This window comes from Dermacentor silvarum, chromosome 10 (genome assembly GCF_013339745.2).
Source record: "Dermacentor silvarum isolate Dsil-2018 chromosome 10, BIME_Dsil_1.4, whole genome shotgun sequence".
Classification (NCBI taxonomy): domain Eukaryota; kingdom Metazoa; phylum Arthropoda; class Arachnida; order Ixodida; family Ixodidae; genus Dermacentor; species Dermacentor silvarum.
The window spans coordinates 14,466,709-14,492,815 of record NC_051163.1 but is presented as its reverse complement, the minus strand read 5'-3'; the positions used below and the strand labels follow the sequence as shown (position 1 = coordinate 14,492,815).

Below are 26,107 nucleotides of genomic sequence, written 5' to 3'. Positions count from 1 at the left end.
AAGCACCGATCACCTGAACTCAGCGTGATGACCGCGCATTAGTATTGGTGAAATTTCAGGGACAGCCATATTTATCTGCGGCACAAACTCTACAAGTTATGCAATTATACAGCATTGCAGGCACTCACATTTCTGAAAATAGTTTTGTTAGCTTGTTTTGCTTTTTTCTCGAAGTCAGATATTTACGGTATAACATTATGATTCCTACAGAAACCATTGCATCCAAATGGGTTAAAGTGTCCCTTTCTAAAAAACTGCGTAGAACACAGGCCGTGTTTTTTTTTTAAACGTTAGTTTGCACTTCGGCATTCAGACTTTACTACATGCCGTTGTGAAGCCCTGTCTCCCGCATAAAATTTAAAATTATTGCGGAAACATAGTCCATGAGTTCAGTTCAAGTCTGGCATCCGGCTATGAGATGGATACCCACGAAGGCCAGGTGACTTTATACGGACGGGTTTTCAGCTGGGGTCATGTTCACAGAAGGTGATCTTTCTCCCGCAATGGACGCAGGAGAGAACGGGCAGCTCGAAGAGGCGTCAGTATATCCTCATGACTGCGTGCGGATGGATGGGGTCAAAGCCTCACTCACGTGAACTCTTCGGTGTGTGGCTCTCACACCATACAGACAGTTAAAGGCAACGTAGGTCTAACCATTGCATAGTCACGAAGTGAGAAGAAAGGGAGTGTTAAACGGTAACGGGTGAAATTCGCTGCAAAAGTGGTCGCATATATATATATATATATATATATATATATATATATATATATAGACAGCACGGGTGTTTATTAGTATATACTGTAACTGTGGAAAGTTGGTAGACTTTTCTCTTCCGTTGATAGTATGTGCATGTTGTGTTTAGTTATTTCCGTCCATTGTTTTGCGTCGTGCTGTAGTTGCAAGACGGGTGCTTAACAACGGATGATGTTGAGCCTTGTTGGGATAACACTGTTGCAGGCATTTAGCGCTAGAAACGACAGAGACGAAACGAAAGGGCAGAGGACGCTACCGAAGACTCCAGCGCTTATAGTACATGTTACGGGATGTCAGTATCGAGTTCGCTGGCAAGACGAATGCGCGAAGTATTCGGTGGCACGCGAAGACCGTCGTGCTTACCCGATAGCGTCCTGCGCAAGCACATGGCCGGGCAGGGCGTCGAGTTGACATCAGGCCACCTGAGATTCATCTACGTGACATTGCCCTTTTCTGACAAGTTCTCCGAGAGGTTCTTTTCTGAGAAGCTTTCTGAGTGACATTGCCCTTTTCGGAGCCAACCGTCTCCACACCTCTTTCACTGTGTACAATTCTTGTCACGCCTCAACTATACTCTTACGCACACCGGTCGCTCATTGGCTGTCACGTAGGGCTATCGAGCACGATGCGGCGAGTTTGAACCCTACTTTCTATCGGTCGGCCGCATTCTTGCAGTCGCAGAAGACAAAAATGCTCGCACACTTGCGGTCAAAATTAACCCAAATCTCTCAGCTAACCCATCTCTAATTGGCCACATTTTGCTTTCGCTCAATAAGTCCTATTGATCAACCACTTACACGTTTAATTATTCTCCTTTAGTGAAGTGGCCATTCGCGTAACGTGTACGTCCGAGAAGCTCATAGATGGCTATAATCTCTGTAACTAGCTGGGACAAGTAAAACGAACCGCTTTTATTGGAACTAGTGCAAATTCGTGGACACAGCGTGAAAACTGGTGCCGGGTCACGCATCTTTCGGCTATGTGACTCATTATCACTCATTAAAGGATGTCTCTCTTTCACTGGTACTCTCACCGACGTGGCTGAGCTGAGGGCGAGTCCCAAGCTGCTCGGGTCGGGCGTCGCCGTGCCCACGGTGTTGAAGAGCATAGCTGCGAGCACGACCACGAACCCGCCCGCGGCCATCAGGGAACGCGTGAAACGGTAGCAGGCGCAGTAGGACGAATAACCGCGCAGGCACATGTCATCGAGACGGAAGAAGTGCCGCCGGAACCGGTCCAGGACGCCGTACGCTCGCACGCTGCTCAGCGCCTCCAGGGTCTCGGTCATGTGCTGCAGCAGCTTCGAATTGGACACGCTCTCGTAGAAGCGTGAACTCTGCGACGCTGTCAGGGCCATGCTCTGCCAGGATCGGAAAGGCAAGAGCAGACGGCAACACACTGCTACTTTTAAACAGCCCCTGACGAGGATTTCCACATTTTGTGAAACCGCGGTGCGCAGATAAACTGCACGTATGTATGGAAAACAGCCTATACTTGCAGGTTTATCAGCATCAATTCAAACGCGAATGATTCCGAAACTATTCCATTTCATCGTTCACTTTCTAGGCCCATCTACACTTGTAAATGTGGCCTAATTCAGACTCCAAAACGCACACTTAGGTCCATACTCCGTGCTTAAAGAACACCTGAAGAACGATTAAACGCCGCACTTTAATGTTGTTACGCGTAACAGGCAGGTGTTTTTATCAGTTGTGTACTGTTTGCATTTCATTTTATGCTAATGCTACTTGGCCTTAAAGGTTCCCCGTAGAAAACACACACAGACAAACGAAACGAAAATGGCCATCCGCGCCTTTTCGTTGCTCTGTGTCTGTGTTCATTCCGCCTGAATGTCCAAGTTTTATACCTTTACCAACTCGGCCGACTTTCTGTAGTTCTTGTTGGTATGGGATAGTTGTGACAGTCCCAAAAGGCTATCCCATGCAAGCGTGTATTAGATTTTACCTCCCCAAAAGAAGCGTTCGTCAAAGCTGGCTTCCCCACATCTAAAGCAATTCTGCGGAGAAGCCTTCCAGTGATCCATATTACTTTACGAGATATTTCCTGCATATTTGAAACATTTATGTGTGCGTGTAAAACGAGCAACGCTACCATGACAAGCGTTGCATATAAACAAAAGCTGAAAATTCCACATCGAACCTAAGCCGTGTCGAATTCAAAACGGTTCACAGGACAAGCACGTGAAATATTAAGCAATTTTAGTCTTATCTGCGTAAAAGCTTTGCGCACGCAAACGCGAGATTTCTACGTACACTATATACGCGCGGCACTTGGGAAACAGAGTTTCAGCTTTGCAATATTTAGGCTGTGGCGCCATCTATACGAAATACATAAAACAAACAAACATTAGCAATACATGTCCTCTAAAATCTGGCAGCGCCCGTGGCTTACCGAGCCCGCCGCCATGTCTCGGAAGCAATGTACAGCCTGAGCCTCCCTCGTTAAGCCTAAAACTCCTAAAGATCGAGAACGGATTTCGGGAAACAGTGACAGATGGTCACGAATACTTTGCTGTCGATGTATCATGACACAAATCTAAAGCAAATAATAGCATCAGTTGGGAACTAAAGCTCCAAACAGTGAACAATGGCGACTTGATAGACCTGGAGCAGACGGCTGCCATTTCGGCGGGCGCGGCTATCCTCTCACGAGAGCCGCACATAGAGCTCTTTCACGTGCGTAGGGCACTTAGATTTGGCGCGTGAACGTGAAACGCGAGGGGTTTTCTACGTTGTGCGCGTGCGCATTTCTATCACGCACGATACTTACGTGTGCACAGTTCCTATGCAGGTGAAAAACACTAAACGAGAAACACTCTCAATTCCTCATCCCCTTTACTAGGACGGCTAGACTCTACCTTTACTTTACTTGGCTGGTAGCCAGCCAGATGTCCTTTCGGTTAAGTTCTTCGCAATTCCTTGTCTATTCTCTCCCTCCTCTCTCTCTCTCTCTCTCTCTCTCTATATATATATATATATATATATATATATATATATATATATATATATATATATATAATGTCACGAGCGGCGATCGTGTGGTCGGTGCTTGGACGATGACGACGACGACGGGTGGTTTTTCTGGTGTGCACGCGCTCCCCTGAACGATTGCTGCAGCGTTGTGCGCCTTACCCTGTAAATATATCCATTCTATATATATTCTCCCCGTAACATCTTTGGTGGAGGTGCGGGGTACGCTCGCTACAACACCGGGAACTGGATCTTCGCAGCGGACGGCGGGTTGCTGCCACCACAATGACCGACCAAGCGACCCAGTGTGAGCAAGACCCGTCACCGGTCATTCTCTTGCACCCTGGTGATCCCGGGACATTCAACGGCACCAGCGGCGTGGACGTCGATGCATGGCTGGCAATGTATGAGCGCGTCAGCCGCACTAACAAGTGGGACCCGACCATAATGCTGGCGAATCTCATCTTCTATTTGCGGGGCACTGCGCTACTCTGGTTCGAGACGCATGAGGCAGATCTGACGAGTTGGGACGTCTGTAAGCAGAAATTACGCGATCTATTTGGGAGACCTATCGCACGACAACTAGCGGCCAAGCAGGAGCTCGCAATTCGTGCTCAGACGTCCACGGAGCCGTACATCTCGTATATTCAGGACGTGTTGTCTCTGTGCAACAAGGTCGACAAGGACATGCCTGAAGTGGACAAAGTGGGCCACGTACTGAAAGGCATAGCCGACGACGCATTCAATCTGCTACTGTGTAAGAACTGCTCAACGGTGGAGTCGGTCATCGCTGAATGTCGTCGTTTTGAGCTGGCCAAAAGTCAACGTATCACTCACCGCTTCGACCGACTTCCTAATACGGCTGCCACGTCCTCCTGCGAAGGTTTAGCCACGCTTCGGCAATCGCAAGCTCCAGAAAACGTCACCAGGATCGTCCGTCGAGAACTCGAGGCCATGGCACCCGTTACACCTCATGACGGTATGCAAAGCAACAACCTGGCTCCGATTTCGCTAATTCAGGCCGTGGTTCGCCAAGAGGTCGCGAATATGGGCATTTTACCCACCTTTGATAACGGTCATACTGCTACCAACCCGGTCGCCCCTGTCGTCGCTGCTGCAAGACCGAACACGACCTTCAGGCCACGTTATCGAAATCCAGCCGATTGGCGCACACCTGATGACCGGCCCATCTGCTTCACGTGCTCTCGGATTGGACACATCGCCCGCCATTGCCGCAGCCGCTGGCCCACGTCCTATCGCCCAAACACTTACAATCGCGCGGACCATGCACCATATGCCCCGTCGTTCCATCCTGAGGCCTCAAGTGCTGAACGTCCTCCTAGGGAACACCAGATCAGCCGCTCACCATCGCCCCAGCGCCGTCAGTCCCGCTCGCCCCAACCTCGCCGCTCTCGGTCTCCCTTTGGCCGCCTCTCGGAAAACTAGCCAGTGCAGCCCCCGGAGGTGACGCTGCATTTACGACCCGGCCTGAAAATCCTCTGATTGTCCCTTATACCCGATGCAACCTTCTTGAAGTTCTGGTTGATGATGTGGCAGTTACCGCTCTTGTTGATACCGGCGCACACATTTCTGTAATGAGCTCGAGCCTCCGGCGCCGCCTCCAGAAAGTCCTGACGCCCGCGACTTCACCTACCGTCCGAGTAGCCGACGGGAGTACACCTGCCGTACTTGGAATGTGCACTGCACGGATCACTATTTCTGGTCGCCACACATCTGTTCTTTTTGCTGTGCTAGAACAGTGCCCCCATGACCTCATCTTGGGAATCGACTTTCTGTCCACTCACGCTGCCCTTATCGACTGCTCCGCGGGCCTTCTCCGGCTAGAACTTCCTTCATGCCCCGACAACGTTGATGCCGGCCCACCCCGGCTACGCTCCGTCGAGTTTCTTCGACTGCCTCCGCAAGCCGCAATATACGTCCAGCTGTCAGCCTTTCCGCCCCTACCCGACGGCGACTACGTTGCCTGCCCTATTCCTGAGGTCGCCATGACACGCAACGTCGCGCTACCCTATACGGTGGTGACAGTTAGAAACAACGGCACCGCCTTTACCATCCTCAATTTTGGCTACTCGACGCAAGTTCTTCCTCGCGGCATATCACTCGCTCATCTGACCCCATTGGCCGGCCACACGGTTTCTGCCTTGACCACAGAACCCCCACCGGATTTTTCACCGCCGTCATCGCAGTCAGGTTCGTCCTGCGACCACTTCGCCCGCATGATATCAGGAGACCTCGCTCCGGCACAGTCCGCTGCCCTTCGCCGCGTGCTGGTTTCCTACCAGGATATCTTTGACTTTGGCGACCGTCCTTTGGGCCAGACTTCCGTCGTCACCCATCGCATTCATACCGGCGATGCGAGTCCTATTCACCGACGGCCTTACCGTGTGTCAGCTCCGGAGCGTGCTGTCATCCAACAGGAAGTGGAGAAAATGCTGGACAAAGGCATAATTGAACCCTCATGCAGTCCTTGGGCCTCTCCCGTCGTACTCGTGAAAAAGAAGGACAATAGCTGGAGATTCTGTGTAGACTACCGCCACCTTAACCAGATTACCAAGAAGGATGTGTATCCTCTCCCGCGTATTGATGACGCACTGGACTGCTTGCACGGCGCCAGATATTTCTCTTCCATCGACCTGCGCTCAGGATATTGGCAAATCGCTGTGGACGACCAAGACCGCGAGAAGACCGCCTTCGTGACTCCTGATGGCCTCTATCAATTTAAAGTGATGCCTTTTGGCCTATGTAACGCCCCTGCTACTTTCGAGCGCATGATGGACTCTCTTCTTCGAGGCATCAAGTGGTCCATATGCCTTTGCTACCTGGACGATGTTATCGTTTTTTCGACTACGTTTGAAAACCATCTCACTCGCCTGTCCACCGTCCTTGATGTTTTTCGCCGCGCTCGTCTTCAGCTTAACTCGTCGAAATGTCGCTTTGGGCACCGTCAAATCTGCGTTCTCGGCCACCTTGTTGACGCTGCAGGCGTGCAGCCAGACCCTGACAAAGTCCGCGCGGTTAGTCAGTTCCCTACTCCACGGTCGGCCAAGGATGTCCGCAGTTTTCACGCAGACACATCCTCTGCCTATGCTCGTGATGCTCTTGCCCGTGCTGACATCGCCCGTCAGGTTGCCCGCGATCGCTTGTCGGCTTCACAGGTCAAACAAAAATGTCTCTATGACCGCCGACACCGGGAGGTGAACTTCCCTCCAGGATCGCTCGTCTTGCTGTGGTTCCCGTCACGTCGCGTTGGCCTATGCGAAAAACTTCTCTCCCGTTATGCTGGCCCTTACCGCGTCGTACGCAAAGTCACTAATGTGACCTATGAAATCGCTCCGCTAAATCCTACGTCGGCCTCTGCAACAATCGCGAGTGACATAGTCCATGTCTCGCGTCTTAAACCGTACCACTCTCGGCCCGGGCCCTAATTGCACCGGGACGGTGCTTCTGCCGCCGGCGGGTAATGTCACGAGCGGCGATCCTGTGGTCGGTGCTTGGACGATGACGACGACGACGGGTGGTTTTTCTGGTGTGCACGCGCTCCCCTGAACGATTGCTGCAGCGTTGTGCGCCTTACCCTGTAAATATATCCATTCTATATATTGCCACGAGGTCTCGAGCTGCGGCGAGCGCGAGCCAGTATTCAGGCAAGGAGAGAAGAAGAAGAGGTTTTTCGTTTTTGGGGTCAGCCATCTTCCTGGCTAGTACTCGTCTCTGCCGGTGCAGGACTTCTTGCTCTGAAGGCCTTCTGTTGCACGTGACAAACTGGTGGAGGTGCTGGGTAGTCCCAGCAAATGTCCTACACGCCTCCTGGTAGCCCTGTGCCTACAGTGACAACACCTGTTCACCGGGCCAGCCGAAGAGTCCGAGGATTGCCCCCTGAGCTTGGACCTCTTCCCGAGACTACGTCAGCTACGCACCAAAGCGGTATGGAAGGCACTACTAGTGCTGCTCACTATACGCTACAGAAAGTGCCAAAAGTCTTCCATGGCTCCATCCTTGAGGATGTCGAAGACTGGTTGGCTCAGTTCGAACGCGTCGCTGATTTCAATGGGTGGACCGATGCGAACAAGCTGAAGAATGTATACTTTAGCCTGGAGGATGGCGCTCGCACCTGGTACGAGAACCGCGAACCCTTCTCGTCGTGGAGCGACTTTTGTCGTCATCTGCGGGCAAGTTACGCCAATGCTGATCGCTGCGAACGCGCCGAGCGGGCCATTCAGTCGCGCATCCAAATGCCCAACGAAAGTGTGATGATGTACGTTGAGGACATGACGCGCCTCTTTCGTCGAGCTGACCCGGACATGGCAGAAGATAGGAAGCTCCGGCACTTAATGCGAGGGGTTAAGGAGCAGCTTTTCGCTGGCCTTGTTCGGAGTCCCCCGACGACTGTGGCCGAGTTCTTAACGGAAGCCACGACAATGGAAAAAGTGCTTCAGCAGCGGTCAGCAGTGTACGACCGGCAAATCAGCGTCGCGTCATCGATGGATCAGATCGGAGCTGCCGGAGGTAGCATCAACATCGACTCCCTCTGCGACCTCATCCGATCAGTGGTACGCGACGAGCTGCAAAGAATACACTGCCCGCCTCAACCTGCTGCGGGATCCATATCCAGCCTCATCAGGAACGAGGTGCAGCATGCTCTGCAAGTCCCGCTTGCCAGGGAGGTCACACCACCTGTGCCGACGGAGCTTCGGCGCGCATCATACGCGGAAGCTGCGAGCCGGTATATTCCTGCTTCTCCGCGCTTCGTCCGCCCCACACCTCACGATACACTTCCATCAGTGCAACCGATCCAGCACTTGGAGAACCGCCAACCACTTCAAAGAAAATCGGATGTCTGGCGCACACCGCTGTGCTATCACTGTGGCGAAGCCGGACATGTGTACCGTGAATGCCCATATCGCCGCCTTGGACTTCAGGGTTTTGCCGTCGACTCTCCAAGGCCAAGATTCGGCGAAAGACCAAGAGCCATTGAGGAATACCTGTCTCAACAGCGCATGCCACTGCCCTTGCGACGGCAGTCACGGTCACCGTCGCCGAGACGATTTTCCCCAAATTCCCGGAGCTCCCCAGTGGCGGCGCAGGGGCGTTCGCCAAGCCCTAGACGGGAAAACTAAAGACAGCGACCTTCGGGGGCGAGGCCGCTGATAATCGACGCGAGCAAGGCCTCCCAGCGACGCGACCAGGTACCGGCAGTGATTCGACAACAACTGAACTCGGAAGCCGACTGTCTTTGGATATACCTGTGGTGCTCGACGGTCACCATGAAGTCAGTGCGTTATTGGACACAGGGGCTGATTACTCGATCGTGAGCCGAAAACTAGCGACACACCTGAAGAAAGTAGTTACGCCTTGGTACGGAACACAAATTCGTACTGCCGGCGGACATGTAGTCACCCCACTTGGTATATGCACACTCCGAGTTGGCATTCGTGGACGTACGTTTCTCTCCAGTTGCCTTGTACTTCGCGAATGTTCCCGAGACATCTTCCTTGGAATCGACTTTCTACGGGAATATGGCGCTATTATCGACCTGCGGGAGCGCACCGTGACCTTCTCGACAGAGAGAGCAGCAGACAAAACCGACGACAGCCATCTCAGCACGTTTCGCGTTTATGCCGACAACGTCGCGTTACCCCCCCCCCCCCCCCCCCCCCGTTCGAGTGTCCTCGTTGATGTCGTGTGTGACAAGTTACGTGATGGTGAGGCAGTCGCTGAAGGCAACATGTCGCTCTTGCTCACACTAGGTCTCTGCGCCGCTCGCAGCCTCGTCACGCTTCGTGACGGACGTTCTACGCTGCTTGTGACGAATTTTAGTAATGAGCACCGTCACCTTTTTCGTCGCACTGCCATCGCTCTCGCCTACCCCATAACAGAGACTGCTGAATGTTTTACGTCTGCATCACTGGACAATGCTCTCCAATCGACACCGGGGGCTGCGACGGCATCACTAAGCAAAGTAGACATTAATTCGACTCTACCGGAAGAACAACAAATAGCGCTGCATGAATTGCTGCTTCAATTCCAAGAATGTTTCGCCTCGTCCTCTAAGGTGCGTCAGACGCCCATCACGAAACACCGAATCATTACATATACCGACGTGTCGCCCATAAAACAACAGCCTTACCGAGTTTCGGCCAAAGAACGGGACGCGATACATACGCAAGTCGACGAGATGCTTCAGGACGATGTTATACAGCCTTCCAAAAGTCCCTGGTCATCGCCGGTCGTCCTCGTGAAGAAGAAGGACGGAACACTACGTTTCTGCGTTGACTACAGGCGGCTAAACAGCGTGACTAAAAAAGACGTCTATCCACTGCCCCGCATCGATGATTCACTCGACAGACTGCGACGCGCCAAGTATTTTTCTTCTATAGACTTGAAAAGCGGATACTGGCAGATTGAAGTTGATGAACGAGATCGCGAGAAAACGGCCTTTGTTACGCCGGATGGCCTGTATGAATTCAAAGTGCTCCCTTTCGGCTTGTGTTCTGCACCTGCGACATTCCAGAGAATGATGGACACTGTTCTCACTGGTTTGAAGTGGCATACTTGCCTCGTTTATCTTGATGGCGTTGTCGTATTTTCGGCGACCTTTGAGGAACACCTGAATCGTCTGAAGACTGTGCTGGACGCCCTCCGCGCCGCTAACCTCACGCTGAAGCCAGAGAAATGCCACTTCGGTTACAAAGAACTTAAGTTTCTCGGCCATGTTGTGAGCGCGGATGGCGTTCGGCCTGACCCTGACAAGACCACCGCCGTAGCCTCCTTTCCTGTTCCCCGTGACAAGAAAGCAGTCCGTCGCTTTCTGGGGCTCTGCGCATACTATCGCCGCTTCATCGCCAATTTTTCTAGGATTGCCGAACCTCTGACTCGCCTCACACGAGAAGATGTACCATTTGTCTGGAATGAAGAGCAGGACGCGGCTTTCACCGAGCTGCGGGAGCGTTTGCAGACACCACCAGTTCTTGCTCACTTTGACGAGGACGCTGATACTGAAGTCCATACCGACGCCAGCAACGTGGGTCTTGGCGCCATCCTGGTCCAACACCAAGAGGGCACAGAGCGCGTGATAGCTTACGCCAGCCGTACTCTTTCACGCGCAGAAGCAAACTATTCCACCTCAGAAAAAGAGTGCCTTGCAGTGGTATGGGCGACCATGAAGTTTCGGCCTTACCTCTACGGTCGCCCCTTCAAAGTAGTGACCGACCACCATTCATTGTGCTGGTTGACCAATATACGAGACCCCGCTGGGCGACTCGCACGATGGAGCCTTCGTCTGCAAGAATTCGATCTGACCATCGTATACAGATCAGGCCGCAAGCACGAAGATGCGGATTCGTTGTCGCGTGCACCCACCGATGTTTGTGATCCGGCCGCTGAGGATGACAGTGGATTCCTTGGGGCCCTCACCGCAACGGACTTGATTGCACGACAGCGCGAGGATACCGAAATCCGCGCAATCATCGAGAACCTCGAAGGACGCAACTCTCTCATACCTCGACGCCTTTCTCGCAGTCTCTCGTCCTTCTGCCTTCGAAGAGGTGTCCTGTATAAGAAAAACTCGAACAGCAACGGCAAACCCTACCTTCTCGTCATACCTGCTGACATGCGCGACGACATTCTTCTTGCCTGCCATGACGAGCCCACATCTGGTCACTTAGGCTCCTCCCGAACTCTCGCCAGAGTTCAACAGGCGTACTACTGGCCCAAACTATCTACATCTGTAAAGCGCTACGTCAAGAGTTGTCGGGAATGTCAACGCCGCAAATCCCCGCCACTGAAGCCCGCGGGGCTGCTGCAACCGATCGCACCACCCAGGGCACCATTCGATCAAATAGGCATGGATTTACTCGGGCCTTTTCCACTATCATCAGCCGGCAACAAGTGGATCGTAGTCGCCACAGATTACTTAACCAGATACGCCGAGACAAGGGCTCTACCACGCGCTACGGCTGCCGATGTTGCCCAGTTCTTTATAGACCAGATCGTTCTTCGACATGGAGCCCCGTCTTACGTGATCACTGACAGAGGCACAGCTTTCACGGCCCAGCTTATTGACGACGTATTCAAGCTAAGCTTCACGAGCCATCGCAAGACCACTGCATATCATTCGCAGACCAACGGGTTGACGGAACGATTGAACAAAACCATCGCCGACATGTTATCCATGTACGCCGATGTACAACACAAGACGTGGGATCAGGTTCTACCGTACGTAACATTTGCGTACAACTCTGCCATCCAGGAGACGACGCGATTCACGCCGTTTCGTCTTGTCTATGGACGTGAGGTTCAGACTATGCTGGATGCGATGCTTCCACACGATTATGACGCGCTGCTCACCCCTGACGCTGAGCAATTTACGCAGTACGCCGAAGAAGCTCGCCAATTGGCACGCCTACACATCACGCAACAGCAGAGTGTAGATGCACGTCGCTACAATCTTCGCCATCGCCAAGTGGAATACCACCCGGGCGATCAAGTTTGGGTGTGGACGCCGGTGCGCCGCCAGGGGTTGTCAGAGAAACTGCTCAGTCGCTACTTTGGACCTTACAAAGTGCTGCGTCGCGTTAGTGACGTGAACTACGAGGTTCTCCCGGATAGTGCCATGTCACCCCAGCGTCGAAGGCAGCACTCGGAGATTGTGCACGTTGTACGACTCAAACCTTATTTCGCGCGATAGTGCGACAACGTCTCAACTTTATGATGTACTTTATTTTTCTCTCCCTCACCCCCCACTTGTGCTTACTTTATGTTCCTTCCCTTTTTTTTCTTTCCCTCTACCTACGTCGACCAGCACTAGCATCGGGACGATGCCCGTTTTTTTCACAGGGGGAAAATGCCACGAGGTCTCGAGCTGCGGCGAGCGCGAGCCAGTATTCAGGCAAGGAGAGAAGAAGAAGAGGTTTTTCGTTTTTGGGGTCAGCCATCTTCCTGGCTAGTACTCGTCTCTGCCGGTGCAGGACTTCTTGCTCTGAAGGCCTTCTGTTGCACGTGACAATATATTCTCCCCGTAACAATATATATATATATATATATATATATATATATATATATACATAGTGGGGAAGGGGGTCAAGAACTATTGAGAGAGGACGACGAGGTCCGGCAGACCGGAGAGCGCGAGACAGCGACGGACGCTCTTGGGCCAAGGCTGTTGTTACGTAGCCCCTGCTTGTAAATAAACCCCCTTACTATATATATATATATATATATATATATATATATATATATATATATATATATATATATATTATTGCGTGCGAAATTAGTGATGGCGATGAGCCACAATTAACAGGAGTATATTATTACTGAACAGAAGGCCTTAGCTGACGGGCATTCCTCTCGGCGGCAGCAATCTCCAAGAAGCCTCGCACGGGCCGCTCGTGACATGAGCCACGCACCCGCTTCGCTTTTGCCCCTAGCCAGCCGCCGTTCTCCTCATCCTCTTTGATGCCGATGCTGCTACAATATAATATTGTTCCGAGCACTATCGGGAGGATAAATAGCAACAATATACATAGAGAGAGAGAGAGAGAGAGAGAAGACAAGGAATGGTGAAGAACTGAACCGAACGAACGTCTGGCTGGCTATCAGCCACGTAAAGTAAAGGTAGAGTCTACATAGCCATTCTAGTAAAGGGGATGAGGAATTAAAAAAGAAAAGAAGGCAGCAAAGGCAAAATGAGAGAAAGAGTTCACGTGCACACTAGTTGACACATGTAGTAGACACACCCCATAAGCGTCTTCTCAAGTCTGCTGACTTAAGAAAGTCAGTATAGCGCGCGTATCTCTCTGGGCTGACGATGGAAAGGACCAAAGACCCGGGATCTCTGCCTCCGTAAGGCAGAGATCCCGGGTCATCATCAATCAGTCCACCTCTGAGGAGGTGGATGGATTGCCTCCTGACAGTTGGTCATGCTTGGCTTAAACGCGTTGGCGGGTTAGTTGGTCCTCGCGCGGTTGCACTTACACATTGTATCATGTTAATACTTAATAATCTGCCGCTGAATCTGCGACTACCGTATCAGCTCTCTCGCATTGTGACACTAAGCTGCTGCGCCGCTAGACTGGGCGTAGACTTCAGAAATTCTTACTCCTTCCTCATTAGAATAGCTGGCAGATGATAGCGGGCAAAAAAAAAAAAAAAAAAAAAAGGTGTCACGGCAGTCAAGCGGGCTATGTGCTTGCTAGGGCTTGCATTTGTATCTGCACCGCAAAATTAGAGAACAGAGAGAGAGAAAAGTTTAATGATACGAAATGCAGAGAGCTCGGCCTGAGCTACATTCCTTTAGCCTGCTACTCTGCGTTGTGGGAAAGGGGAAGGGGAAGAGAGAAAGACATGCACAGATAGGAAAGGCCGAAATCAACGGGACGAGCGCTGGCGGAAAATTACAAAAAGTTGCTCACAATGCCCTTTGCAATGAGGACGGCCACAACTGCAGTGACCACTACCACCAGGGGCGCCTGCGTGGCAACCACCGCGACGCTGGCGACTGTGATCAGCGACCCCTGAATGCACTGCTTGGTATAAATAAACGCATCGGCGTCCACGATGTCCATGTCCCCGGCGAACCGGTTCAGCACCCGGCCCCTGGGCGACGCGTCGAAGAAAGACACCGGACTGTGAAGCACACCTTCCAGCATGGCGCGGTGCAGCGAGCCGGACATGAAACGCGCCGCGGCCGCCAACAGCACGCCTCCCAGCAGGCGGCACAGCACTGCAAGCGTGTTCAATGGAACAAAAAGTTTAGAAAAACAAAATCATTTTCGCATAAAACTGCGATTGAAAGCGCTTCAGAAAGCGAGTCACATGCTCTCTTGCTCATAAAACACCGATTCGGGCTCACGCTGACGAAGTTGCGCTAGGTGCTACGCGGCTTGATGAAACATTGCATTTTTTTTATTGCGTTGAAGACAGGCCTTAAAGCGCAGCGTTTGGTGTGTATGATATGTGTGCTGTGTTTGACGCGACGCTAGGGAGCCTGTTGGTATTCCAATCACGCACGGGCAGTCACGCACGGGCAGTCACGCACGGGCAATCACGCACGGGCAATAGCGGGATACCGGAGGGCTGAGGAGGACGGGGGCTACAGGCAAAAGAATGGCACTGCCTTGAAACTTTTTATCGAGATCTTATATAGTACTAGTGTTACCTGTGTACATCCTTGAATGAAACAGGTAGGAGTGGAGGAGGCGGAGCGCATAATTTCATGGTGCTACTTTTGTTTTAATAACTGCAAGTACGTTAGCACCACTATCATAATTCGCGGCGTCGTAGCGCCGCGTGTCATGTACTCGGCGAATGACGGCTTATTCCTCGGACATTTGTGCGCACGTTATTGCGTCTTTTCCCATCTCTCGCTTTTTTTTCTTGGTTGATAACACACCAGAGACCCAAGAGGCTCGATACAAGATGACGCGAACCAGTGCAAACAGTAAGTCTAACAGCGTGCACTGTCTTGAGCCAAGTTCGTTTCTAGTTAACAAATGTGTATCTCGCTAACGACGACAACCCACTAAGAAGATGCGGAGTTGTCCACGTTGGCACGATACACATGTGTACTTAAATATGACTTTCTATGGCAAGTGTAATTTTGCTCAGTTGCACATCTCGGAGGCTCATCTGACACACAAGAGGCCTGAAACGAGAGGCTTCACTAAGCGATGTTGACGCTAAGTATAACTTGTTATCGCAAGTAAAAATAAATTGAAACGGAAATATGTTTTTAAACCGCAGCGTTTGCCATGCGGCAGATTACGGTTAGAACGACTGCAGGTTGGGGCAAGTCGGAACGGATTCATTATAAACGATGCGCAAAGGAAGGAGGACACACGCAAAGAACGACAAGGACGTATCGCACCGAACACAGATGCAAACAAGCGCATTGTTTATGCGCTTGTTTGCATCGGTGTTCGATGCGAATTCAGCGCCATTCCACTCTATGAAGGTGGATGACCAGCGAAGCTGTGTTATGTGGTGATTGACCGTTGCTCCGGTAAAACGTTGCCATTTGGCGGGATCGGGGCCACATGGACGGTTCGCATTTCTTTTCGCCTCGCGGTCCTGGCACGCTTACGCTTGGCACGTATGTAAACATTGCCACATACTCAGAGACCCAAGTTGGTCCGATAGTTGGTTTCGAACCCTGTTACCTCAGAACAGCAGCTTGATGCCCTACCGATTCGCTGGACTGCCCAGTGACACATACAGGCGGGAAAACGGTTAAAAGACGAACGAACATACACAGTTCCAGGAAAGTGCGCGAACTTCAATAAGAATGCTAACGCCATTAATATGGTGTTGGCTCATCGTCGGTAGTCTCCTTCCGCCGGCGCCGCGGCCATCCCCTTTTCTCCCCGAAATCCCGGAGATATCAGAGGGCGCCACAAGGTGGCGCTACGCTTTGGAGCGATGTACGTTTCGCTTTGGAGCGATGCACCTTTCAGCCGGCGCGCAGGGGGGCGCTACACTGCGGAGCGATGTGCGCTAACGCAAAAAGAACCTACAGACGATATAGGAGAGACTAGGACTATTTTCTTTTTTTTTTTGTGGAGACGGATACGCCTAACGCAGTGCGCATACTAGCGCTGACGCGCTCCTGTGCCCGCCACGGTGAGCTACGTCACGTAGTGAAGAAGCAAACATAAGTTCCTGCGAAAAGCGTGGTGTGGTGCACTAGTTTTCAATGATCCCGAACCATCCTGACATTTTCATACGACGCCATCACATGGCGCGACGCGTCTGAAATTGTTTTACGATCCCGAAGTTTAAAAACGCCGCCATCCCGACGTTTTCATACGACGCCACAAGGTGGCGCGACGCATCTGAATTGTTGTACACGCCGGTCGGTCTACTACACGGACGCGATCTCCTGGAACCTAGCCCTTAACTGCTTCGCTGTAAAATTTCGGCATAACCTATCTCATGATGACGTCGATGGTAATGCGTCTAGCATTGAATCAATATTGCGACACCGCGTTTTGCCACTATGAGAACGAGTTATACCCCGCTGTTGTGGCGTAGTGGCTTTGGCAAATAGCTGCTGAGCCAGAGGGCGGGTGATATAGCCAGTGGGACATACCCAGTGCGTTCAAGGCGCTCCTCGTTAACGCCATGGCGTGAGAGAGGTTCATTGAAAAGGGGCACCTATACCCTGTGCATTGTGGCACAGGGTATATTGTGACGTTGGTTCGATTCCGCCCGGCATCGAAGAAATTTAAAGAATCTTTTTCGTCATATTAGAGTGGCACATTCTCAGTGGCACATACCTAGTTACCCTAGTTGGCGTCAGAGGCGTTCATGTCACTGGGTAAGTGACGCCATACCCGGCTTGAGAGTTTCAGTGAACAGCGGTACTTACCCACTCCCGCAATATACAGTGACCCATATGGGTGTGTAGGAGGTTCATTGAAGAGCGACACGTATGTACACATTGCCACATACTCAGAGACCGAAGTTGGTTCGATAGTTGGTTTCGATCCCTTGTTACCTCAGAACAGCAGCTCGATGCCCTACCGATTCGCGGGACTACCCAGTGAAACAGGTAGGCGGGAAAACGGTTAAGAGACGAACGAACATAAATAGCCCCAGGAAAGTGCATGAACTACAATAAGAATGCTAACGCCATTAACATATGCTTGCATATGTCTTCCATGCGAGTCTTCCATGCGAGACCGAGTCTTCCATGCGCCCTTTCGGACCTGAGAAACCACTTGTTGCGCGTGGAAAACTCGCCCACCGTTGGCGACGCAGATGCCGACGAGTCCTCCGACCCAGTACCACCGTGCCGCTGCTGCGCCGTCGGGGTCAGCGGCGGAGGCGTCCGTCCACGACTTCATCCAAAGTTGCTGCATCCCATTTGCCACGGCTGCCGCGGCTAGCACGGCCACACCCGCCACGGCGGGCCATTGCGAGCAACGTACGAGAGCCAGGAGAAGCTGCAAGCCGGTCTGCGATCGTAACCGCCCGAGTTGAGAGAAAGCAAACGTTGAGTTAGACAACCACGTCCGGCATGCACAGCATAAGTATCCCGGTAAACAAAACTATACTCGTATATATGTTCCAAAATGAATTTTGATTGCACGAAAAGTTCCTATATACCGTCATGCGTTTTTTGAACAAGTGAAGCCTGCCTCCGACCGCCCAGACGCACGATTAAAACGCGTACTCAAAGCTCGAGGTATATTGGTAATTGTAAAACCGTAACCCTATGCTTTAAGGGGCCCTGACACATATATCGAACTGATCACAGAATGGCTTCGCTATTAAAGTACGTCGTCCCACGAATGTTATGCCGCAAAACGTTTTCGATTCCTTCAACTATAAGTGGAGTTATCGCACCTGATACCCGACTTTCTCTTTTCGTCTCCGCTATCGCGCTCGAAGCTACACAACAGAGACACCAAGAGGGTAAATCCCGCCCAAAAATTGAGTGTCGCGGCGGCGAAAGCTCTTGTCGCGGCGCCCCGTGATGGCCGCGGTAGACTACTCTGCGCAGCAGGTGGCCTCCGTGATTGGTTCTGGCAAAACGGCGCGCGGCCGGAGCTGATCGTGGAGCCCACGTGCAGCATACAACTGCCATCTCGGAGGCCACACCCAGCAGACGCAAGTACGCGCAGTGCAAAGGTGAACTTATTTTTCTGTTTTTTTTTATATCGGTGGCATTTATTTGTCAATTATTGAGCTCAAAATCAGTAATTATGTATTACTGACAATGTCGCGACAATGTTGTCAATGACAATGTTGACAAGGACAATGTTGTCGCGATCCCAAACCAGCCAATAGCGTCGGTCGGTCTACTGCTTTCGATGATCACATTGCGGATGCGAGGGCAAGCGACTGTTCACTGCTTTTGACACGAGGTTGTAAATTCCCTGCTGCATGCAATGCAATAATATTTGGCTCACATGTCGACAACGTTTCCACAACGTTGCCGACATGTGAGCCAAGTATTATTGCTAAACGTTTCAGCGACGTTTCACATGACGTCAACAGATTGGCAACGTTTTCTTTTTACTACGTTGAAAAAGTGTTTCAGGGCCCCCTTAGTGGTTATTTAAATTGAGACATGGCCCTTTGTGGAAACGTTGGTTCCAGGCTTAGGCCTCGCTTGTTCTGCCACTGTTGATGTATGTATTAAAGCACGATGCTAACGTCTTGTGGCCTACATGGGCTTAGCCGCTAGTCATGTCGCTTTTAAAAAAATATAGTGTATGTTCATGAATTCCGTAAAAGACGTGGAAAATTATCGCTTGTCACAAGTACTGCGCTACAAGTATATGATAATGATAGTGTCAGCTAGCGCAATACGTGCGATGGAGGATTGGTGTGGAGGGCATAAATGGGGTGATGGTGACAAGTACTGTGGCTATAGCAATTACCTTTGAATATTGCCGACGACATATTTCAAGTTACCCTGTAATATGGAAGAATTCGATGTTTCTTGCAGCGATCATCCACAATGTAAACGTGCGCGTCTCGAAGGAGTTGGTTACAAACAACTCTGCCTGGTTGAATTACAAACAATAATTCATTACAATATATATATATGTCATTACAATACTTGATACCTAAAAGTAAGAAAAGTATTGTACTTATAATTGCGTCGTTCCTCGCAACTATGCTGTCCTAATGTGATTCGGTTATGCTATAATTGAATAAACGTGTGATTTCACTGTCAATAAGGAGATTCCATAGTCGAGTCGAAACTTATGAAAAGATTACGTCCAACTTGACCCTTTCTTTCAGACACGAACTGAGTGACGGACTTGCCTAACGATTTTTTGTTTGTTTGGAAATCTTGTTATTATGTCTCTGTTCACTGATCGTTCTATCTGCACTACTCGCCTATGTTTACCGGAAGAAAATACATTTAAAGTTTTTCATAATACATAGGTCCCATCTACTGCATCAAAATGATTTAGTACATTAAGCTTCCTAAGATAAGTTTAGGACACCCCTCTTTCGAATAAGAGAATGGACGTCATTCACCTTGGTTGATTCAGCCAGTTCTTCTTCCGTTATTCGTCCAGCAGCGTCGTTTTCTTCATCCTGATCAAGCGCAGTGCTTCCAGTGGAGCCAAAAAATGATAATAAATCGTATAAGTTACAGCTAAAGCCGCTTATGAGTGACTGGTGATTAAGGCTCAGAGGAATTTCAAGCTGAGCTGAACAAAGTGTACAATCCTGGTTTGACCAGAGTTGCTGTACTGAACCGGATAACTTTTCTCGTGAAATGCCAACGTTTCAATCATTTGGAGTTATCAAGTTCTTTTTTTTATTTTTTATTTTTTTCACTGACGTTGCCAGCGGGTTGAAAAGATACACGCTGTGTTAGACCAATGGCTATGGTGTTCCTCTGCTGAGCTCGAATTCGTAGGTTCGATCCCGGTGGTCGCATTGCGATGAAGGCCAAATGCCGAATGCAAAAAAAAAAGAAAAAAGAAAACGTGTACTGTGCATTATGTTGACGCTAAAGTACCCAAGGTGGTCAAAACTAATCCGGAGCACCCCACTACAGCGTGCCTCATAATCAAATCCTGGCTTTGGCATGTAAAACTCTAGAATTTAATTAATTATTCACTAAATAGGAATACTTGTGGTAAGTAGGTTTTGTCTTATATATCAGCGATTTACCCCACTATATCTCCGAAGGTGGCGTCTTACAGGCAGATGATACGAATATTTTCTCAATGGCGGAAATGGGAACTGAAATTTACAAAATAGCTAACGCTGTTCTACGAAAGCTGTCGAACTGGCTTGAATAAATCGTCTTCGGGCAAATATAGGTAAAAGTAACTGCATAGTCTTCAGCGCGAGAAACCCCGATTAAAGAACACAAATTTTAAAAACTATATCTGTCCTTTGCAGAGGGTTAACAACATGAGAATTAAGAGTTTATCTTGACAACCAGCTACAACGGCATAAGCACATTCACGAGACTACAGTCACTGTCTACAAGAAAACCCCGGCACTTAATAAATTGCGCCTCGCCTTACCATTACACAGATATCGGACTCTCTATATTAGCTTCATAATTCGCATATTTCGTTCGCAATTACCACTTATGGACTCGGGTGCCACGTCGCCTTATTATGTCCATTGTTGTTGAGCAAATTACTGTGCTTGGAGCTATGCTCTACTAAAATAATGTACTCGCTTAGACTCGCTTATTCAATGCTTAATGCAGTACCCGTAAACAATTGCACTGATTACCATGTTCTCGCCTTGCTTTAGAAAATCATGCCTAAAGTTATTTTGTTTTTAGTGAGAAATTACTTATAATATTACATACGCGAGCAACGACCCCGGTATACCAAACACCCGTGCTAATTATGGCTCATTTTCAGTTTCGTACACTGCAGCGGAGCTGTGTAATCAATTACGGACAGATGTAACATCACGACAGTAATTCATCTGTTGCAAAACTAACCTTCGCTATTTCATGCTTGTATCACTCAGTCACTCAAAACGCGATTGATCTGTACGGTCGCAAACATTGTATTTTTTCTTTATTTCTTTATTCACGCGCTCATTGTGTTTATATAAAAGTGTATAATCAGGGTCCCCCTTTAAAACTCCTATGAGAGTTATGGGGTCCAACTTTTAAACAACACCCTTCGTGCAAAATAAACAACATATGAACTTGTCATTCCAAAGCAAAGCTTTGTTAGTATCTAAAGTTGCTAGAATTTCAAGTAGATTAGGCATTACTTTGAGAGGAGTCTTGAGAGGGCACAAAAGAGGCAACCGCAAAGGAAAGGTGGCGGTGCCGCCACCTTGAGGTCACCACATTAGCGCCTTATGACTTCACGGATTTTGAAGCGTTTGTTCAGGTCTAGTTTTTCATCAGCAAATATAATTCTATGGATGCCTTCGGCATCCATAGAATAATGGATGTTTAAACGATGTTTCCTCCGTTAGAAATGCCTAAATACGAGAAAAGACATTATTAGAAATGTGTGACGTGAGCATGATCGACGTTTCAATGACACCGCTGTTCGAAAGGACACGCAGTGTGCTCATATTGTGTGCAATGATACGCGTGTGCTCTGAGTGGGGCTTTCCGCTTAGGACCTTACTTTTCCGCGGCAGTGGATGACATCAGCCTTTGCTTTAAAGCCGTGCGGAAATTCTGCGGCGACGCTGGGTCTTTCAGCAGGTCGTCAACAGATGCGTACACCGTTGCTTTCTTCTCGTGGACGAATACAATTTTATCCATGTGACCCAAGTACTTTCCTTGGTTGCAAACCATAATGCGGGTCTGAAACGGACGTATGTCAAATGAAACACTCCTGAGGAAAGCGTCAATGGCAGCTATGTCAAGGCTAATAAATGCAGGCGCAGCAGTCACAGACAATTGCAACAACTACAAAACCAGTATGCGAATCACCTAGTTTAAGACCTATCAATTATCAATTACCTAAAGAACAGTGCTAACAAGTTAGTGACAGCTGCATTTCTTATCGCGTATCTTTTCCCTGTGTTCATGATAGGTTGTCTTTAAAATCAAGATACCCGTTTATACTAGCTAAATTTGCGTGCCAACGGCTTTCTCTCCCATTTTGGTGGATTGAAAATAAACTTCTAATCTGTAGTTACAGATATTTGCGTTTACTTAGATCACTGCCTAAATCCAAACTTTGGCTTGACGTAAAAGTAATAGCAGGACTGGACCCAGGCTTTTGCCATTGATCTCTAGTTGTTTAGATCAGTGGCCTTTGCTTGACTAAAACGAAATAACCTTGCTTGGCTCAAGACAGACTAGCTTACAGGAACTACACACGTTTTCCTTGTACCATACGGTCCATTTAGTGCTCATACTGGCCGCGGTGGGTCAGTGTGCACATCTCCAGTGTTCTGTTGTTGAGCACTACCTCTCGGGTTCGACTCCCGGCCATGGCAGATGCATTCCAACTGGCACGGAACGCTCGTGTACTCGTGTACCATGCTATAAAGAAAGGAAGCCTGGTAGCTGACCTTGTTCCTGAGAAGGGAGGATGGACCCAGGACATCGCGGAAAATGCTGTTGGCCACCACGGGGTCCAGTGCGCTGAGGGGGTCGTCGAGGAGGTACACGTCGCTGTTGCTGTACGCCGCGCGAGCCAGTGATATTCGCTGTTTCTGGCCACCGCTCAGATTGGTTCCCTGTGACCGATTAAAAGAAGCAAGAAAACCTATCATTATGCCCCCTTTTCGTTGTGGGGAGTGCGACGACTCATTTGTTTGCTGAGATTTCAAATTCTGATCACACTCAATCTTGCGCAGTCAATCACTCACTCATTTGCAAACTTCATCAATCAATCAATCAATCAATCAATCAATCAATCAATCAATCAATCAATCAATGAACGAGGATAAATGAACATATGTGCACTTTCAGATAATATGGCGGAGGTCTTACAAGCCGGAAACCGACTCTCTCGGACAGCGCAACGGGTTAATAAAGTTTTAGCAATGAAGAAGATGTACACGTTTGGGCTAGTTGCTTCTTGAATTGAGCAGAGAAAACAGCGCAAAGAAGCGGACGTCGGAAGGGCACAGAGAACGGTGCTGACAAACAACCAAATGCTTATTCTTTGAAGTGGCATATGTATTCTATATGCTGAACAAGAAGTAAACCGAAAATACGCAACAGGAACAGGCGTGGAAGCGATGGGACGAAATCACGCCGATAGGAATGCCATTTACTTCGGAAGAAGCAAAACGTGTGGATTGTTTACGCGTGCATCGCATGACCATGATGACGCCTATGACCATGATGGGCTCACAGAGAACTTTATGGTTCCGGCGACGTACGGCGGCGGACATCGGTAACAGCGGCGAACATCAAAATGTTTAGCGGAGTGAGCCTATAGCAGCTATATCGCTGTTGAAAAACCGCAGCTATGCAATATGCATCTAGCAAAACGGCGTTTCAAACCACAGCGGTGCCTACGCACCTTCTCGCCCACTTCTGCTGCGTCCCCCGCTGGAATCTTGTTGAGGTCGTTCATTAGCTGGCAGCGGCGAAGTACGCGTTCGTAGTTGCTCGGATGCATGGGCCGGCCGTAGAGAATGTTGTCCCGTATGGTCATGTTGTGCACGTTGGGCAACTGTGGCACGTACGCTATGCGGCCCTGCGAGGAAAAGAGAGAGTTTCGTGTCGTGGCGCATGGCGGTGCTTTTTCTGTCGCTGTTGCCAAACGCACGCACGCACGCACGCACGCACGCACACGCACGCACGCACGCACACGCACACACACACACACACACACACACACACACACACACACACACACACCACACACACACACACACACACACACACACACACACACACACACACACACACACACACACACACACACACACACACACACACACACACACACACACACACACACACGTGTGTGTGCATGCAGCACTTCAGTGCACAGTGCTTCTGACCCTCCAGACATGAGGATGGCGAGCACAAGTTTTTTTTCCATCCTCATGGTGTTGGAACTTATGGCAGGAAATTTATCCTTTGAGCCACAGAGGAAATCTCTTGAAGGAAATCCCCTGAGCCATAGAGTTAGTATACTTTTGGATATATTAACTCTATGCCTAGACAAAGTCATTCTGGCGGTCATTTGCAACGTAGCCTTCGTACGTTTGACAAAGAAGGTACATCGTTCAGAAGAATATGGTTTCGAACTTCGCATTAGTGGTGCCCTTTAGTTTTACGCGGATTCATCAGAGCACCTAGGTCTATACCTGTTTTATAACTGCACAAACAGTGGGCATATGCACTTACAGCCAAACTTACTACGTCGCTATTAGCTTATCCCACTCAATATCAAAATGTAGCAGCGCGAAGCACGGCAGAAAGATGGAGAAGACAGTCTGAAAGCGTATTAGATGCGAAGCAGCTTATGGCGGGGGCTTTGTCCGTCCCTCCTGCGTCCCGCGGCGTCCCACACCCCCACAGCGCATGCGCGTCCCCTCCCCCTCTCTCTCCTCTCCTACGCTCCCCCCCTCTTTCTCGCCTCTAGGGATCCTCTACTGTACGGAGCGGCGCGCGCGTCCCACACCCCCACAGCGCATGCGCGTCCCCTCCGCCTCTCTCTCCTCTCCTACGCTCCACCCTTTCTCTCCTCTAGGAATCCGGAGCGGCGCGCACGACAGGTGGTGTGACAGCTGCATACTCTGCTGGGGGCGCCACGGTAGTTCCGCGGTATGAAAATGACGGAGCGCGCGCGCCTCATTCTCTCTCCTGTGCAGCGCCGCGATGAGCGCCCGGGCCGCTGCCGCGAAACTATCTTCTGCTCAAGCTAACCATCTCCCCGCTGCTTCGCATCCCTTTAGTTAGCGATGGTTCCCTTTAGTGGGAGATGAAGTAATTTTTCGCCATAAGCAGTAAAACTCAAGTGGATGAAGCCAACTATTTTTCACTAAGGGCCGCCCACACAACCGAGGCGGCTCACCGTGTGTGCAACACTGCCTTCCAGGCACTGCATGTCTCCGAGGATGGCCGAGAGTAGCGATGACTTGCCGCTGCCGACGAAGCCAACGATTCCCACGAGCGATCCGGGTTCGACGCTGAGCGTCACGTTTCTCAGCTGCGGCTCCGCGGATTTTTGCGTCGAGCGGCTCCATGCCAGCGTGCACTTTTCCAGGCTCACGGCTCCTGCAGAAGAATGGGCAGTAGCCGTTTTTGTTACTTTCGATAGCAAGCTATTCTTAGTGTTTGGGAACTTCACTCAAACAATGTGACTGCTCAAGAACATACTAGACCTTTTTTTTTTACCAAAGACCTCGAACTTGCCGAAGATGTCCCCAAATGGCTATTTTTAAAATCATCATCATCATCATCAGCCTATATTTATGTCCACTGCAGGACGAAGGCCTCTCCCTGCGATCTCCAATTACCCCTGTCTTGCGCTAGCGTATTCCAACTTGCGCCTGCTTCAACTCAATCAACTGTTATCAATATCAACTGTTAAATACGTTTTTTTTCGGAGTTCTATTAACGGCGGTGCCCGTTAAGTTGCGTAGCGCTGAGTGGACGCACACCGACAGAGGGTGCTAAAGGTCTCGCACGCCTCACGTCCCGCATTTTTATCAATGTAGTTTGTCAGAAACCCTCTGTGTGTCAAATATGGCCCTGAGATGTGTAATCACGCAAAATAGTTTTCGCGATTGCAAGTTACAATTAGTGTTTGCACTGGTTTGCATTAGGGAATTCTTAAAAATACTTCGGGTACAAAACCGCGGGCGAAGGGGTGGGGGGTCGGAGGGTAGCACGTATTGATTTAATGCTTTCCTCGAGCACACGCCTTTTGTTGGTTACGCATGCGCTTTATTAACGATGGTT

At 49.9% G+C, this 26,107-nt stretch overlaps 1 protein-coding gene across 1 annotated transcript in view; it reads right to left on the bottom strand.

Moving 5' to 3' along the window:
• LOC119466635 (ATP-binding cassette sub-family C member 2) overlaps positions 1-26,107 on the bottom strand; it is a 169,732-nt gene that overhangs the window by 27,136 nt on the left and 116,489 nt on the right. The window contains 8 exon segments of the mRNA XM_049657463.1: positions 1,788-2,218; positions 14,162-14,488; positions 17,510-17,720; positions 19,762-19,837; positions 21,852-22,033; positions 22,750-22,917; positions 23,712-23,888; positions 25,218-25,420. Coding sequence (XP_049513420.1) covers positions 1,788-2,218; positions 14,162-14,488; positions 17,510-17,720; positions 19,762-19,837; positions 21,852-22,033; positions 22,750-22,917; positions 23,712-23,888; positions 25,218-25,420 — 1,775 coding nt within the window.